We start from the raw sequence: 18,969 nt of genomic DNA on the forward strand, positions 1-18,969 counted from the left end.
TTAAACCCTGGAAAGTGACCTCAAGGCCAAGACCTAGTCTGCCCAAATCCACAGCCTGGGTTACTTACAGAGCCACACCACCTCTTTAAGGCCAGATAATCATAAGGGGTCATGCTTGCTAACATGGATTTCTTTTCTTTTCCTTCCTGAAGCATATGACCCAGATACTTGGAGTCCGAGAACTTTTAGAGTGAAGTACTTCCAAGAAAAACTCAAGAAATGTGATGTCTCTAATCCGTTTCTACAGACTGGTTAAGGAAAGTGAGTAAATGAGGCCCACAGAAGTTTAAAGAAAATCTGCAATAAAGAGTGTTTTAGATTCTTAATCAAATTTTAGGAACTTCTCAGGTTTCTTCTACTCTTAGACCAGGCATCCTCAGTTGGCTGAAGTTTTGGTTCAGGTATTGGCTTTATAGCTTTAAACTACTTGCAACTATGTCCAATGAGTACTTTTCATTTGTTGGGTTCAGTACATACCCCCCCAAACCCATCCTAGCTATTAGAAATAAATTCAGCACCCCAAATGTGAAAAATCTTTGCCACCTTTCCCCAGGGACACTGGGGCTCAAAGCCTCAAAAATGAGAACTTGGCTACTCTTAAAGCTCTAGTTCACCCTGCATGTGCTGGGAGTTCAGGTTTAAGACTCTTCAGTATTGTCTGTGGAAGGTGTAACATGGGACCAGGCTTATACTTTTATAACTTCTACTGTCCTCAGCAAGGACCAGTGTTTATAGGACTTTCATGTCCTATAGAAGGGCTCTAGCACATGATAAGGAGGAATGACTGGATGCTGTCAATGTTCTTCCGATTCTCACAGACACCCCAAATATAGGAAGCATCAGATTCTCTCTTTTCCACAGATCAGTTGACAAAGGACTTGAGCATCTTACAAATACAACAGGATACAAGAGATTTAAAAAAGAGAGAGAGAGAGAGAGAACATTTAGTTTGCCGTGAACCTAAACAAGTACAGGGTGGACTGGGTTAGCCAGCATCCTTTTGAGTCAGACATGAAGAGATGTGGCTTTTATTTCTCAGTTGTCACTAGTGCCTCCACCCATATTGATGTTCTCCTGCTTGAGAACAAAGAGATGAGAAAAACAAACAAAACCCAGAGGAGCTGGGATACAGTTTAGTGCTGAGTATGTATGAGGTCCTGAGTTCAACTCCAAGCACAGAAAAAAGAAAACAAACCCCAAACAAATCACAACCCAATTCCCTCTGTCCCCTCTCCCAATGTAACTATATGTCTAAATAAATCCCAGTCTTGTTTCCTAGTGTTAAGGAATCAAACCCGGGGCCTTTTTTATGCTAAGCAAATGCTCTACAATGAATTAGTCTGTCACCCAAGCCCAACTTTGTGGCTAAGGGAAAAAGTTTTCTTTCCACAAGTAACTCTGACGTCTAGTTTTTTGTTATTTTTTTTTTTAATAAATCACACTTCATGGTCTTCCCTTCTACACAGAACAGGATGTTTACTTTAGAGATGGCTCTTATAGGTGACCTTCTAGAAGCCTCATCTCCATAGCCTCTGTGAGTTATTCCTTAGCAATTGTGAATGGCAACTGATCAGACTTGTCTCTAGTTACTCATAAGCAAGTATGAGAAACATCCTAATACCCCCAAACCCATTCTGATGGCGTTACTAAGTCTACACACAAGAGGAGGTAACTCATTCCTCCCGTGTAAGACTGGCTTAAATAAAACCTGGGGGTGGGGGGCAGAAGCCATGTTTTCAAAATGCTCAGAGGCCAATGAGGAAGTCTAAAAACTGGTGCTCTTTCAAGGGTAGAGCAGTCAGCTAGGCACTGAGCTGTGAAGTGGAGCCAGATTCCATTGTCACTCTAGTAGTACACTGTAGCAGCTGGGTGTGGTCCCTAGACTGCTGCCGTCGTTTCTGAGACATTGTGACACACGGAGCTTCATGAAATTAGGGCTGCTGTTCAGAGCCTTCTACCCTGCCAGTGACCCAGGCCTGGCCCAGATGTAGTGACTATCCCTTGTGATCCTTTTAAGCCAACATTCCATTTACTAGGCCTCATTGGGTTATGAAAAGGGATGGAGTAAGAGAGAACTACATATGGTTTCTGCATGACAGATCAATCACCAATATGTGACCAAGGACAGATATGGATAGCTGACCAGAAGGACCCATTTCCACACATTCCCTCCACTCTGTGATTACTTTAAATGTTCCTGGAAGGTTAGGGATGCACTTCAATGGTAGGATGCTCGGCACTACAAATGTTACAATGAAAACCTTTTGTTCTTGGTTCACGATTGTACAGTATTTGGAAAGCACATAATTATCTACAAAGTATATAGTGACCATCCCTGGAGCACCATGGTCTCATCCCACCCATGACAATATAGAGGAACAAACAAAAAACCCAAGAGGCCATGAAGATCTTAGAGGCTCAGCTAGACTTCAGTGACACAGATATACAAGTCAGCAGGACAGCTGGAAAAGGTCAATGTGAGAGGGGAAAGTTAACCACGCAACAAACAAAACCATATTTTATTAAGCTGGAAAACAAAATATTGGACACAGTTTGTTTTTTCCAAGAAGCTCGGAGAGGTAAGTCTAAGTGGCTATGAAGAAAACAGACAAGGTGGGCAGGTTTGTGGCACATATGCCTCAGGTAAGTGGGGGGTACACACCGCCTTCTGTCCTTCCCACATACCCTCTGGTGAAAAGCCAGTTTAGTGGCATCTTCAGGGCTGTCCCCCAGCTTTTCTGCATTCTGAAGCCTGTTTCACCTCTGGCCCTGGATAGTCAAGATGTATCTTCACTGGAGAATTTAACATAGGTCTGTGCTATAATGCTGCTGTTTTGGCTCCTGGAGAAGAGAAGTCGCTTCTGCTTGCACTTACCAGAAAAGCCAAGGGCCCTTGGTCAAAGCCCCAATCTCAAAGAAAAATGTCAAACCTTTAGAACTAGTTATTTTATTGATATTAATACACATTCCAAAAGGATTTCACTGTTGTTGCCTCTAAAGCATGTACTTGTTTTCCACACTGAACACGTGAGAATATCAATCCAACATATCTACTTTTTAAAAAAATCTTAACAAGTAACCCCACCAGTTAAAAATATGAAGGTGGGGGTAGGAGCAGTAATTTACAGCCGCTTCAAAAACTAACAGCTGAGGCCTAACTCCATCACCAGGTAATATTAGGACTGAGTGGATACTCTGCAGTAAGAAAGCTGAGTCTACTCATATGGTCTGGATCGGTTTGCTGTACCACACGTTATCATAAACACTGTTTCTGGGTTCAGAGAGGAGAAAAGTCCTAGTTTGCTCCTGATACCCTCCCAGGAGTCAAACCAAGTTCTGCTGACCTCAGAGGGCAGAGAGGTGCTCCTGTCTAAGCTGAATAAACTCTCTGAAACCCCTTAAGGATCCTATCTGACATAGCATTGCTGAGCTCTGTGTGGCATTGGAGTATTCATGGAATTCTGTGTGGCTTTACAGTGAGCATTGAGGACCTCAGTGACAACTACTCATTCTGCTTCATATGACTCATGTCCTTGCTAAGACACACTATGTTGTTCATTCTTTAAAAAATATCTTGTTTATTTATTTTTAAACTCAGGGTGAAATACAAAAGTCAGAGTATGGTACCGAGTTTAAATCACAGACACAGGAAGAATAAAATCCTTGCTTTATCTTTATGAATACCAGAAATGTCTTTTGTTTCACTATATCACAAATATACAGTTGTCTTCATTTACTGTTGCAGGAAGATTTCCTTAGAATATCTGACAGCTTCATACAACCCCCACTTCCACCCTGAAACAAACACACTGAAGATCTTGTGGCAAAAACAAAACAAAAAATATCCCACAAACCCCCAGGCCCTGGAAAGTCCATCCTTGAACTGCACAAAGCACTCCTGTCATGTGGTGGCCACTAGGTTTTTGAAGACAAGTTATCCTGCTTCAACATTCCAGAAGCCACTTTCCTGATACTTCCCTGTTTTTTTTTTTTGTTTGTTTGTTTGTTTTTTTTAGAAAATTAAATGGTCAGAGAGCCTTTTCAAGTAAACAGTATGTTTAAGCTTAAATAAGAGTGGTGGAAAGAATTCACATTCTTTTATTCTAGACTGAAAAACACCCCCACTTAATTTCTGGGAAAAAAATTAATTCTGAAAGTCACAATTTCCCTGCCCCCACCCCCATTGTTTGATACTTTTTTACTAAAGAAATGTCTTAAGACTCAATATATAACTATATTTCCCTTGCTTTGCTATGCTATATACCCAACCTCACACACGAGGTCATGATATCATGCATTTTTGTGGGGAGATCTACAGGGCAGAGAGGCTTGAGGGAGGAAAGAAAGAACTGGCTCCAAACGGGATGTGAATTCTGAGAATGTCTTGCTGCATCGTTCACACAGAACACAGCTCCCAGGTTGTGCTGGACAGTCTTTCTTCAGGAAAAAAAAGTGGTTTGTTCTGAGACAAAGGATTGTCTGTGACCACATGCCACACTTCCATCCATTTTTGCTACCCCACTGAGAAATCCAAAGTACTCCTTTACCTCTATGTTAACTTGCTGGAATTCCTTCAAAAGCTCAACACATTGTTTTGCACACCTAGCTGGAGATTATCAGCATGCACCCTGGTGCAACACACCAACAGAAAACCTACTATGCAGTATTTGCTCCCCAGATACAAAGACAGAAACACTCCGAGCACAGTGATTGTCTTTACCTTAAGAACTAGATGCAGTAACACAAACAAGCCCTTTACTGCAGGGAAGAGCTCTCCCCGCCACAGCAATGACTCAGGCAGAACAAGTAGCAGGTGACAAGAGGGTGGGGGATTGAAGGTGGGCACTGGAAGCACCAAGTTGCTATTTGCTGAGGGCTAACATGGATTCACCAGGACACCGATTCTCTGTAAAGGCATGGCCAGCAATACCCACCTGTCTCTAAGACACACCTACACAGCTGTCATACAAGGATACCACTCAATCGCCTCTGAACAGCAAGAACAGGTGAATATAGGACTGAGATGGGGTGGGGGCAGAAAGAAACTATAAAGACAAAATATTTTCCTTTCTCTAATAGTTAATGTTTGCTGACAACCACCAGTTAGGCACCATAGTAAAGTGTCTACTTAAATATTTAAGAAGGCAGGGATGATATTTTACCTACACTCACCAACTTAGAATAACTGAGGGAGAAAAAGTAAGGGAAATCAGAAGACAAGGGCTTAGAAGAGAAATGCAGAACCATCAAAATGTTTCCCTTGTCCTTGTTTACAAAGGATGGTCACACAGCACCACTGAATGACCCTTCCCTAGTTTTACACATTGTGATCATTTCCCATTTTAACCTTGAAATTATATTCAGCTTTTTCTTTCAACAAAGAGACTTCGTTTTTCTTTCTTTTTGAGACAAAGTTCCACTACGTAGCCCAAGCTGGCCTCAAACTTGCCATTCTCTTGTCCCTGCCTCCCAGTGCTGGGGTTCTGTGTTCTACCACATCCAGCAAGAGAACTTTTTACTACATAGTATGAAGTTTGTACTGCCTCAGAGTAACTGCCTGGTTATAGTTCAGTGGAGGCTGCTTAAAAAAGGCAAAGTGCTCTGTTTCAGCATGCCTTAGAATTAAGCAAACACACCCGACGGGCCCAGAACTGCCTGCACTGTCTCTCTGCACACTCTAGGCCTTCTGCAGGGCAGAGAATATAAAGGGGGAGCCAAGCTGGTTACAGACGTTGCTTAGCTGGAGGGAAGGAGACAGGGATCCTCCTACTGAGCACCAGCCAGGCCAAGACCCAAATAACACCCAGCATTGCACGTTAGTATCTGTGCTGACCGAAGGTTTATTTTGAATGTAAATAATCTCTCCAATAGGTGGGATAAAATAACGGTTTTCCTCCCCACTCCCCACACCCCCAGCCATTGTGGCTTTGGTTATGTTTACTTGGTTTTTTTGTTTTAAGAAAAAATACAAACAACTTGGGAAAGGTCCTAGGTGTGGAGAGAGGACTGGATAATAGCAAACTGTTACCATGTATGCTTTCTGAATTTGGAAGGAAGGCCCTTCATTAAAAAACAAAATGAAACAAAACAAAAATCAAGAAAGGAAAAACAAATTAAAACAAAAACCCAAACTGCTACTTCCAATGCTCTCTAGACTGTTCAAAATGCCTTCCCCAGATTTCCATCAGTACCTGGGAGGGAAGAATGGGCGTTTTGGTGCAAAGAACGGAGGGCCTCTAACAAAAGGCGGCCTGGGCCTCTTTAAACTGTGGAACGGGTCTCTGCCGAGAAAAGCTTCCCTGGGCCGGAAGTCTGGCCGGGGACTCCGGAAAACCACACCACTTCGGCTGATGGCGTCTCTGTGTGCAGGACCCAAGGGAAGGCCACTGCTGCTGCTGTTGCCTCCCCCACCTCCTCCAAGGGCTGGGCCCAGGTGATCCAGAGGGTGGGAAGGCAGGCTCAGGCTCTCTCGTGCACGGCTAAGACCAGGGCCATTGAGGTCCCTGGGTCCTGTGAGCACCCCAAAATGCTCAGCCATGGTCCCTTGAAGGAGGGAACTATGGTCCTTGGGAAAAACTGCCACAGCCCCAGTCACTCCATGCTCTGGCAGTGGTGGAGTTGGGAAAGGTACAACCCCAGAGTGGTCAACAGGGGGTGGAGGAGGGGGCGGAGTAGCAAAGGGGACACCACTCCCTCCACTGCTAAGTTCCCCAGGGGGTGGAGGAGGGGGTGGTGGAGGGAAAGGAACTCCACTGTGCTCTCCAGGAGGAGGTGGTGGGCCAGCATGGGCCAGAGATGCCTCCTTTGTAAAGGGGTTCGAAAGATCCACAGAGGGCAGATGAGTGGGTGCCTCTCGAGAGAAGATACCACCATGATCCTTAGGAGGGGCAGGTGGGGCAGATGACGGCCCCACTGGCTCTCTCTGGAAGGGTGTCCCATGTTCCAAGGGGGATGGGGGGAGATGATGCTCAAATGTTGAGTTGAAACTGTTGGAACGAAAGCTGGTGACACTCTCCTGAAACTGGGGTGCCCGTTCCTTGTACGGCGTTGTCTTAAAGCCAGTTAGGCCTCCGCTGCCCCCACCCCCAAGGGATGCCAACTCAGAGGCACTTGAGGGACCATTGTCAAAAGAGCTGCCTGGTGTGCTCAGATCAAACCAACCCACTCTGGAAACCTCCCGCCCATGTCCTCTATTTCCCTTCCCAGGAACTCTTACAGACTCTACAGTCTGTATCGGCTCCCCTGACATCCTCCTATTAGCTGCGTTATGATAACCTAGAGTTTCTATGGGGGCCCCCTTTTCTTCTGTGCTGTCAGGCAAGTCTAAACAGGAGGAGGAAACACGAGTTTCTATTCGATAGTGTTCTTCTTGTTGCTGGTCAGTGGTAGGCAAGCTGGGCTGGGTGAGGTTTGACAGACTGACACCATCACTTGAAGTACCCTTGTTGGGGGTCTGGCCAAAATGCTTATCGTCTGAGGGCTTGCGTGAGGCATTTTTAAGCATGTTCTTAAACTCAATCGTCGATGTGGTGGAAATCGTAGAGGCCAGGACTTTCTCCACGCCTGATGTGGGTGGGTGACCCGCTGGAGCGGCAAGGGTATTCTGTGAAGAGAAAACGGACCGATGTGGGACTGAGTGAGGAGAGTCTGGGTACTGCGTCTGTGGCAAAGTGAGATGTCCAGCAGTAGACTGAGACAAGCCACTGTGGTTGGAGTCAGGGGTGAAAAATGAATCATTTTTACTCGGAGATGGTGACCGCTCAGACCCAGGTTCACTCCCTCTTATGCTGAAGGCACCAAAGAGCCCAGGGGGAGATGAGAGGCGGTCACAGTTCTCACTAGAGTCCAGGAGGGCCCTTACAGATGGAGGAAAGGCAGACTTGCCCCCAAACTCTTGGGCCCTGTGGTTGTAACTAGACAGGATTGGCTGGTACTCGGTGGCATCAGAAAGCTTGCTTGACTTCAGGATAGATTTGGCTGGTTTCTTCTCTAGGTTCATCATGGCAGATGGTGGAGGCCCTGAATATTCAAAGTCTCGGTAGTCCTCATCTTCCTGGAAGGAAGTATCTGGGAAGAGCTTTTCCTGTGAAGAGTCCATCAGTGATGACGGCCTCTCAACTGCACTAGAAGACTGCTTGTAGGGAGAGCCACCGCCCAGGCCAAAGGGTCGATATGTAGACACAGAACTGGGGGGCTCCTGGGGGTAGCTTTCATCTCCTCCAGCAGGTGGCGATCTTATACTGCTGGGTGTTGAGGAACCAGGGCTGATGATCTTAGACAGTAGGGACATAGTGTCTACACTGCTGGATGTAGGCTTATCCATCATCTCATCCTGGGTGGGTGTCCCACTCCGTTCATCCCGAACCGGAGTTCCATCGATGTTGTCAACTGAAGTGCTGGTAGGACCACGCTGGAAGTCCGAGGAATGGCCCTCTGATGGGGCACTGGACCCCAGGCTGCTCAGGATTGGGATGTTTAAGTTCAAGCCGCTGAAACCAGGATTACCTTTCAGGAAATTGTGGATCTTCATTTCCAGGCTTGGAGAGGTGGACTCTGATTCTGGCTTTGGCTTGGAGACCTCTGAGGATTGGCACATGGCAACTTCAGTAGGTGGGGCAGCAGGGCTAGTATTGTGTGTGCCTGTAAATCCTAAAGAACTGGACGGTAGTTTAAAAGTAGTGCTTGGGAGGACTGGGCTCTGCCCAACGGATGCCTTGCTTGCTGACGTGGAAGAGACTTCAGAAGTTGAAGAATTGGGAGAATAGTTGAAGCTCTTGGAAATAAAAGACTGGGTATTGGAGAGCAGATTTCTCCCCTTTACAGCAGAGCCTGTGGTGCTGGCAGGGGAGGCCGCAGTGCTCTGTGAAGCAGCTTCACTGGCTGGCACAGGGTTCCCAGTAACACTCTGAAGTAAAGATGACAAGCCTGCAGAAACAGATTAGAGGGGTTAAAGAGAACAACTACCCACACTATAATGAAAACAAGGCAGGCTTATTAGATACCATCACTCACTCTGGTGGGAACCAGATAGACTTTAAAATATGAAGTTAAAAGGAATCTAGACTAAACAGGCAGTGCCTAGATGAGACAAAACAAATCAGGTCTATTTATCAATCTAAGACAGCAAAGCACTCAGATAGTCCTAGAACAATCCAGATGCAAGTCCCATAATAAAAGGAAACAGGAAAGAGAGGGATTTTTAATGTCAGAATCATTCACAGCTTCAACAAAGCAAAGCAGCAGAGGAAAGGAAGCAAATTCCTTCTGACACAACATTCTAAGCCAGCATCTGTGCTCGAGCTGTGGAATCTCTAAACACAAATGAATATTCCCACCACCTTGTAATTTATTCTGATACATTAGCATGCACTGTTGTTCTCAAGAGGAAAAGAACGTATGTAAAACCTCAGGCTGGAATATTTTTTCAACAAGTTTGCCTATCGCTAGATCAATGCTTTTATTTTATATGTGTATGGTGTTTTGTCCTCAGTTATCTCTATGCACCACATGCATTCCTGGTGCCCAAGAAGGCCAGGAAAAGGCACTGGATCCCTGGAACTGGAGTGACAGTTGTAGACTCTATGTGGGTGCTGGGAATCAAACCTAGGTCTTTGGGAAGAACAGCCAACGTTTTTATTCACCAAACCATGTCTCTAATCCCCGGTGTTACTCTTTTTTTGAGTCAGGGTCTCCCTATGTATTCCTACATTCCTATGTAGACCAGGCTAGCCTGAACTTAGAGAGATCCACTAGCTTCTGTACAACCTCCCATGTTCCCACCCCATGTTTAAAGGTGTGAATCACCACAGCCAGTAACCAGAATTACTTTTTTAGGAACAATATTTTCTTTCAAAATTTTTACCGTGTATGAGTTTGTGTATTGGTACATGTGCCACACACAGCATGCATGGAATGATTAGAGGACAATTCTGTGGGATCAATTATTTCCTTTTACCTTTATATGGGCTGTAATACCAAACTAGGTCATCAGGCTTGTGACAAGTGCACTTACCCACTGAGGCATTTTTGCACACCTTCTCTCTTCAAAAAAGCATTCATTTTTTTATGTGTATGGATATTGTGTATACACACACACACACACACACACACACACACACACACACACACACCCCTCATGTGTCCATGGAGACCAGGAAAAGGCATCAGATCTCCTTAGCTAGGGTTGGGTATGAGCGGCCATGTGGATGCTGGGAACCGAGCCTTAGTCCTCTGTGGGAGCAGTAAATGTTCTTCAGGCCTGAGCATCATCTTTCCGGCCCTGTATGTTTGGGGGGTGGGAGTTCTTATGGAATCCAGGCGGGCCTCAAATTCCTTATGTAGCTAAATGTGGCCTTACACTCTAATCCTCTTGGTTCCACTTTTTAAATGCTGGGCGCTCACTATGTAGATTAGTTTTGCCTTGAATGCATGGAGATCTGCCTGTTTTTATTTGTGTGTATGTTTGTGTAAATGTTCACTATATGTGCTCAGGAGTCACTGGAAGACAAGCCATTGGGTCTTCTACAGCCACAGTTTAGAAAAAAAGAGTCAGGCTGTGGTAGCACATGGCTTTCATCCCAATACTGCAGAAGCAGAAGCAGGCAGATCTCCATGCATCCAAAGCCAAACTGGTCTCCATAGCAAGCTCAAGGTCAGCCAGAACTATATAGTTGAGACCCCACCTCAAAAATTAATAAAACAAGCAAGCCAGCCAGCCAGAAGAGTGGCTGGAGCAGGCCAAGCAGTTGAGAGCATTGTTTGCTCTTCCAGAGGGCCCAAATTGTCTTTCTGTCTAGCTTACTCTGCTTAACACAATGGTCTCTGGTTACACTCATTTTCTTGCAAATACTGTATTTTTCATTTTCTTCATATGGCTGAATTAAATCCAAACGGACATATGTGCACACTTTGTTTAACTATCTGTGGATGGGTACTGAGGCTGCTTCCATTTCTTAACTACCAAAGGCAACAGGACATCTGTGGTGTGTTGAGTTCTATAACTGTAAACTCAGGATCAACAGTACCTGAGTCTTACCAGAGCTCCATTTTCAGAGTTTCGAGAAAAGTTCATCATTACGTCTATGGTGGCTAAAACGTCTACAAACCCGCAGCACTAGAGACAAACTTAACTGTTCTTCTTGTTTTGCTCTACATGTGTAGGCAAGTGCTTTGCACTGAGCTACAGCCCTGGTTCAGGTGGGTCTTTTTCAGTCTTGCTGTATACCCCGTGGTGGCCTAGCACTTGCTCTTTAGCCTACACTGGATAAATTACGATACTTCTGCCAGTCTGACCCAGGTAAGGGTCACACAAACCAGGTCTACCCTTTGTTTATTTATTCTTTTGTTGGTTTTTTGAGACAGGGTTTGACTACATAACCGTGGCTGCCCTAGAACTCACAACATAGACCATGATGGCTTCAGACTCACCGGCCTCTGCTTCCTCAGTGCTGGGGTTAAAGGCGTGCAGCGCCATGCCTGTCTACTTGTTTATATACTGTTTTCTCAAACACACATTTGCTACACAGCCCAGGGTTAGCCTAGAAATCATAGCAATCATGACCAAATGCTAAGACTACAGATGTGAGGTATGCAAGACTTTTTAAAGTTACTTAGTTTTATCTCTCAGACTTATTCCATAGACTACTGCTTTTTCAAAGACAGTTACTGTCAAGTTAGTGCGGTGGCTCAATGGGTAAGGCACCCAATGCCAAGCCCGCAGACTTGAGTTTGATTCTCAGCATCCATATTGTAGGGAAGAGAAACAATTTCTACAAGTTGTCCTTTGACCTCCGTAAGAATAAAGGCACATAAACCCCTCCCCTATAAATAAGTGAAAAAGAGACAGCTGTTACTTATATTTTGTAAGACATAAACTTCTTTTTGACACTTTATTATACTTCTTTACCTCAACAAGCTGTGAAGTCTTTTTTTTTTTGGAAAATCCATCAGTAGGACTGTGGATAGCAAAATTAAAATAAAGTTCTAAGGAAAAAAATTTTTTTTAAAAGATAGGGTTTCTCTATGTAGCCCTGATTGTCCTCAAACTCACACTGCAGACCAGGCTGCCCTCTAACTCAAGAAAGCTACCTGCCTCTGCCTCCTAAGTGCTAATTAAAGGCATGTACCACCATACCCACACCTGGACAAAATTTCTTTTTTGTTTAAAAAACAAAACAAAAGTCTTTTTTTTTTTTTTTGCAGTTTTTTTTTTCTTTTTTCTTTTCTTTTTTTTCGGAGTTGGGGACCGAACCCAGGGCCTTGCGCTTGCTAGGCAAGTGCTCTACCACTGAGCTAAATCCCCAACCCCAAAACAAAAGTCTTAAAAAAAAAACTATACTCTGTGTATGTGTGATAAAGAGAGAACAATTTGAGGGAGCAGAGTTTCTTCTTCCGCCATGTGGGTCTCAGGTAGTCTGGTTTGGCAGCAAGTGGCTTTATCGACTAAGCTATCTTGTTGGCCTCTGAAAGATTTTTTACAGTGTTAGGGTGAACATGAGTATTTATGTCCTTACCATGCTGAAAAGTTTAGATGGCTCAGCAGTTAAGAACACTGACTGCTCTTCCGGAGGTCCTGAGTTCAATTCCCAGCAACCACATGGTGGCTCACAACCATCTGTAATAGAACCCTATGCCTTCTTGTGTGACTGAAAACAGCAACAGTGTACTCACATAAAACAAATAAATAAGTCAAAAACAAACAAACAAATAGGACCCCCTGTGTAGCTCTGGCTGTTTTGGAACATGCTCTGTAGACTACCCTGGCCTGGAATTCACAGAGATCCACCCGCCTCTGCCTTCCAAGTGCTGGAATTATAGCCACCACACTTGGCTAAGAGTTCCATTTTCTAAAAGCAAAAGAAAGGTGACAAACTCTGCTATATTCCATTAAGGGGTTATTTTCTGTGTTTTTATTTCTCATCTTGTCAGAGCACATTTCTTTCAACTCATAAGGATAGGGTTCCTCACCTTGTCTGCTGATATTCTAGCCTGGGTACATTTTTGTGGTTGAAAACTATTCTATGCATTATAAGATATTCAACGGTTCTCTGACCTTGACCCATTAATGCTAAACAGAGTTTCTGTCCCAGTTGAAACAAAGTATCTCTAGTCATTGCTAAATGTTACCTAGAACTACCTGGCTTTAACAACGATGATACTGTTCTGGAAATTACAATTAACTGCATAATTACACTGAGATGTTTAAGAAGGGTTGTGTAGGAATCTGGAAAATAAGAAAGATCAAATATGATTCATGAAAAACGGAAGCAATTTTATGTACAAGACATAGCTGAGAAAGCCAAAAAGAGAAGTTTAAATGAGGCAGAGACTACAGATAGAAGGGAGAAAAAAAAATATATATATAAGGATAAGGTTATATTTGATTATAAGTTATATATTAAAACTCAAAACACTCTCTCTCTCTCTCTCTCTCTCTCTCTCTCTCTCTCTCTCTCTCTCTCTCTCTTTCTCTCCACACCCTGCACTAAGAGCTAGGGTTAAAGGAAGCCCAGCAGTGCTCTGTTGCAGGATAGAGTATTAGCTAAGCAACACATCTGGCTTCTAGTCTCAGTCCAGACTCATCACCTTAACCAACCACATCACTCATGAGCCTAGTTTCCTTACCTGAACGGAGGATATTACTATAAATATTAGAGTCTCTTTTAGTGATGACATTTGCAATTCTGTAACTGCCATGTCATAAATGATAACTATAAAGACAGTAATGAATTAACTATATGGTATACTTCATGGCTTTGCATTCCTCAGAACTAGAATTCAAGGTTACACTGGAGACAAACATTCACAATTCAAGTCCCTCTGGCACATGTCAGTTTACCTTGAAGTGCAGGGGCTGACTGTGTCTGGGTTTTAGAAAGAGCAGAGAGGATGCTCTCTGGGGTGATCTCCACCTTTGACAGGATATTTGCCAGAGGGTTGTGAGATGGTGTTGTGGCGGGTGCAGGTGTTTTCAGGCCACTGCTGAGGCTGCTGGGACTGGTAGGAGTTCCTGGAGAAGGTCTTGATGCAGAACTGACCCCTGGTGGCAGAAAGATGAACTCAAGAAAATGCAATGCTCAATTCATGACACTTTCCACTCAATCAAAGATTGTTTTAATAGTAATTCTGGTGACTGATCCACAAATAGTGCCCATTTTGACATATACAAAGAAAAACATCTGAAGATAACTGTTGTTTCTATTTGGAATAGTCTTAAAACAAACAAGCACTATGTTATTTTCATGCATATTCCTTGGTTTTCAGAGTGGCAACCAGAACAGAGCAGGCAACCTGCTTCTGCTCCCATGATGCTCAGCGAATCCAGCAGGATGGCGGGATCAAAGGCACTGCCACTGCAGAACGCTGTCACCACGTGTCTATGTGAGTGGCAAGGGTTTTTCTCTTACACAGCCTTTAAAGTGACATTATACAAATAAAGCCCTTTACACTTTTGCACTTCAAAACACTGGGTCAGTTATCAACACAGTAAAAAGGTAAATGCAGACGCAAGAAAACATTTGATTTCTTAAAATATGACAAAACCACTATGAACAGATGTTTTACAAAGAAAGATAAATGAACAAATGAAAAATAATCTTTAATAAAAATATAGATATTATCTTTTCAAGATTGAACATGACAATGGGAAGGGTTAGGAACAATTAAAATTCGAAACACTAGGTATATAAAATAGTGTACTCTTGGATAACAATTTAAAAGCTATATGCTGCCTTTTGGTTTTGTATTTTTTTAAACAGGGTCTCATAATATACCCCAGGCTGGCCTTTAATTCTTAGTCTTCCCGCTTGGCTTCCTTAGTGCTCATGTTATAGGTGGCAGCACATCTAGTTCATATGCTCATTATTTTCCCAAAAATACTACAGCATGGGCAGGCACAGGTGAGAAAATGTGTTTCTGTGTCCTCCTGCACCTGCGTGTTGTGCAGTACAGTCTATTATCACATTTATCATTGTTAGTGTGTGGCTAATGGGAGAATTTAATGGAGCCACATCATTCCTGCCACCTTTACATGGATCCTGGAGATTGAATGTAGGTCTCATCAGGTTTGCATGACAAGGAGTTCAATTTTCTTTATAAAGTGAAAAGCTGGAAACAGTAATGTCTAGTAACAATTCTTATCATATAAAGCCATTACTGTAGATGACTTTTTCTGAGTGTGATATATGCACAGTTATACATTCCCACATTGTATGCACATGGAGACCAAAATGACACTATGTGTCTTCCTCTGTCACTATCTAATTTTGGGAGATGATGTCAATCACTGGAACTTCCAGTTTCTGCTAGACTGGTTGCCACTCCCCAGTCTCTACCTGTCTGTACTCACTCCCAACAGTGGGCTTACACACACAGAGCTCAGCCTGTTTTTCTATGGGTGCTGGCAATCTAAACTCAGGCCCTCCCTCACGCTTGCGAATCAAGAACTTCACTCACAGAACCGTCTCCTGACCGATCTCCATCATTTCTGTTCAGAATGGGCCTCATGTAGCCCAGGCTATCCTTGAACTCCTGATGCTTCTGCCTCTTTTCCCAAGTGCTGAGATTACAGATGTGTGCCACCACAACCAGCTGTTTAGATGAATATTTAATAACATAAAATCTGTGATACATACTTAAGTTTTAAAAAGCCGATTTAAAGATAATATAGACAAATCTTTAATTATTAAAGACAAAGTATCCAAATAGAATCCCTCAAATCCAGATACATGGGTGCTTTTCTTTGATGTAGTAAGATTATTTTTTGACTTTTCTATGGTGTCTAAATGTATTTTTGATGAAAAAATTTTAAGAAATTTCACCACCACCACCCACAAAAGAAAAAACAAAAAAACAAAAAAAACCAAACCAAACCAAAACCACTTTGATGGTTCAGTTAAAAAAAAGAAAAAAGATGGAAATCAGTGGTTTAGCATCGTCACTGGGCTCACTTACCCGTATTTTTCATGACTGATGTTAGGCTGCTAAGGATGGAACTGATCTTTGCCAGATCCACATTTGCCAGGTTTGGCAAAACCAAAGTTGGGGAAGGGGACAGAAGTGAAGTGTTCAGAGGCTTTGGGAGAGGCGGGGCTGCTGTCGTGGGCACAGACGGTGGGGCACATGGTGAGGTTTTCGAGATATTTTCTGTTGACTTGGTGACCACACCAGTAGAGACAGCTGGTTTCTCCACAGGTTTTTCTTTCCTGTCCTCCACTGTTTGAACAAACAAAGGAGACAATTTTATGACCTATTTTCTAGATTTTATGTCCAAAATGAAACAATGTTATGTTCTAATATTTCCTAATTTGAAGACAGGTAGCCCTACACCACACACTTTATGCTTCAAAACAAAACAAAACAAAACAAAGCAATATTAGGCATAGCAGCGATATTAGGCATCTGACAATGCCCAGAAACTCCAACTTCAGGGGACAGATATCCTCTTCCATGGCCCATGGGGTATGTATATACATGTATTCAAATGGCTGTACACTCACACACATAAAAAATACGAGATAGAAAAGATGAGTCTAGGGGCTGGAGAGATGGCTCAGCGGTTAAGAGCACTGACTGCTCTTCCAGAGGTCCTGAGTTCAAATCCCAGCAACCACATGGTGGCTCACAGCCATCTGAATGGGACCTGATGCCCTCTTCTGGTGCGTCTGAAGAGAGAGACAGTGTACTCACATATATAAATAAATCTTAAAAAAAAAATTCAGTCTATATATTTTATGACCATTCCCGCCAATTAAGTACTGCATCTTACTTTTTAATGATTCTTTTGTATATTCTGATTAGTGGAAGGCTAAACATAAAATGTATTTTTCTGCAACAAGAGACACCAGGGAGGGAAATAAGGATGTTCAGGGAGAAAAAGATAACCAAAAATAAAATAAAATAAAGAGCATTGCAGCAGCAGCACCAATAGCACCCCCTTACATTCTTGAGAACATATCTTTATTTGCTATTCATTTGTATTGTTTTATGGAGATGATGGTTGCCACAAGGTATTGTTTTTTTTCATGAACAACTTTCTTAGTAACAAAAACTCATACACATTATTATGATGTTTTTGCTTCTACAAGTTGTCCAACTGTGAGTTTAACAGACACTAATTATTTTTCAAATTTATTTTATGTATATGAATTTTATACGACTGTATGTATGTGTTCCATGTGTATGCAGTGCCCCAAGAGGTCAGAAAAAGGCATCGGACTTCCTGGAAGTGGAAATACAGAGGCAGAGGGCTGCCACTGTGTGCTGGGAATGGAGACGGGCAGCCAGCGCTCCTAGCTGCTGCGCCATCTCTCCAGCCCCTAGGTACTAATACTAATCTGAAACTGCAATGCTCTAAGTCTTAAAAACTTTGGTTGGACTTGGTTTTTTATTCCTTCCTTTTTTTTTTTTTTTTTTGGCTGGGGAATGTCTGGAGGCAGGGATGGGGTGGCATGGGGGCAGGAGATAGGGATCTAGGGGACTGGAAAGTCAGTATGATCCAGGTTATAATGTGCAATTTCCAAATAATCAATAAAAATATTGTGTGTAAAAAAGAAAACAAGGGTTGGGGATTTAGCTCAGTGGTAGAGTGCTTGCCTAGCAAGCGCAAGGCCCTGGGTTCGGTCCCCAGCTCCGGAAAAAAAGAAAAGAAAAAAAAAAAAAAAAAAAAGAAAACAAAACAACTTTAGACTATATTCCTCTTACTACTTTAAAGAACTTAGTGAATAGCTTATTTAATTTAACAGAAGTCAAAGTACTTAATAAGAATAATTATAAAAGTGCAGATGCCAGACAAAAACCAATTCAAGTTAGCTGTGAAAATATAGTTAATAAACTGCAGCTTTAGAATTCTTTTTCTTTAAATTGTTTTTTTGATTTACTTATGTGTATTTTGCCTGCATTCACATGCACATTTCTGCCTGGTGTCCAGGGAGGTTATAAGAGAATATCAGAGCCCTTGGAACTGGAGTTACAAGCAATCGTGAATTGCCAAGTGAGTGGTGGGAACTGAACTCGGGTCCTTTGCAAGACCGGCAAGTACTCCTAACCACTGAGCCATTTATTCACACTAGTCACTTTAAGAAGAAACAAAAAGCACTTAAGTGTTACAAATTCTTGTATTATAAATATATCCAAACTATTTGTATTCTGTAATGTATAAAAATAAAATTGTTATGAACACTGGGCACACTGCCTGTGAAAGGCTGTGGCTCTGACCTCCAGGTCTGTGGAAGATCAGTCAGTGAGAACCCTTCCTCCTCTGTGCTGATTAACTGTGGGAACCATGGCAGGCCTACCAATGATTTTTGATCCATCATCTTCCACATCTGAGAGTTCCATGTCCTCCACGTCACGGTTATCTGTCACAGGCTCAGGTGTGGCAGATTTGTCACTCTCCATGGTTGGTGACTGGGATTCTTCACCTCCCATACCCTGAAATGGAGACTCGGAACCAGTTGGAGAAGGAGCATCCATACTTGGAGAGGGGACTGGTGACTCCTCAGGATCAGGAAGGGTTGACTTCAACTGATCCAACTTCTTCTTTAAGTTGTTTACTCGGTTAGCGAAGGTTTTGTAAGCCTAAGAGAGAGAAAGAAAAGTGCTTATTTCTTGACATAAGGAACACCTAGCTATCATTTGACAAAACTGGCACAAAACAAGAATATCGCAGAGCACAGAGTAGTCTTGGGTTTCTACTTCTGCTCAGTGATATTACTACCCTCAGCTGTTAGAAATCTTTTAAGTTTATCGTGTATGTGTATATGATGGATAATGGGTGGGTAGGCCATGATGTGTATGTGAAGGTCACAGGAAAACTGGAGTAAGTTCTTTTCTTCCATTTTTATGCAGGCTCCAAAGATCGAACTCAAGTCTTGTATGTGCTCAAACTTTGCTTAACTTGATAGAAATGCTGTGTCAGTCACCGTCATGAGCTGGTATTGGCAATTATTCACCAAAGTTTTTGCTTTGTCC

At 42.9% G+C, this 18,969-nt stretch overlaps 1 protein-coding gene across 6 annotated transcripts in view; it reads right to left on the reverse strand.

Annotated features, from left to right (window-relative positions):
• The window catches only part of Rprd2 (regulation of nuclear pre-mRNA domain containing 2), a 56,569-nt gene that overhangs the window by 771 nt on the left and 36,829 nt on the right, over window positions 1-18,969 (reverse strand). For 2 of the 6 annotated variants that reach the window (XM_063281097.1, XM_039103792.2), the window contains 5 exons: window positions 18,294-18,576; window positions 15,952-16,212; window positions 13,838-14,038; window positions 7,744-8,925; window positions 7,515-7,603 (listed from right to left, as the gene is read on the reverse strand). In XM_063281097.1, the coding sequence (XP_063137167.1) occupies window positions 7,515-7,603; window positions 7,744-8,925; window positions 13,838-14,038; window positions 15,952-16,212; window positions 18,294-18,576 (2,016 nt within the window). Of the gene's footprint in view, window positions 1-2,491; window positions 8,926-13,837; window positions 14,039-15,951; window positions 16,213-18,293; window positions 18,577-18,969 lie in introns of those variants that run through there. The other 4 variants (XM_063281096.1, XM_063281095.1, NM_001427343.1 and 1 more) reach the window with 2 other exon arrangements.

Source organism: Rattus norvegicus, chromosome 2, assembly GCF_036323735.1.
Source record: "Rattus norvegicus strain BN/NHsdMcwi chromosome 2, GRCr8, whole genome shotgun sequence".
NCBI lineage: Eukaryota > Metazoa > Chordata > Mammalia > Rodentia > Muridae > Rattus > Rattus norvegicus.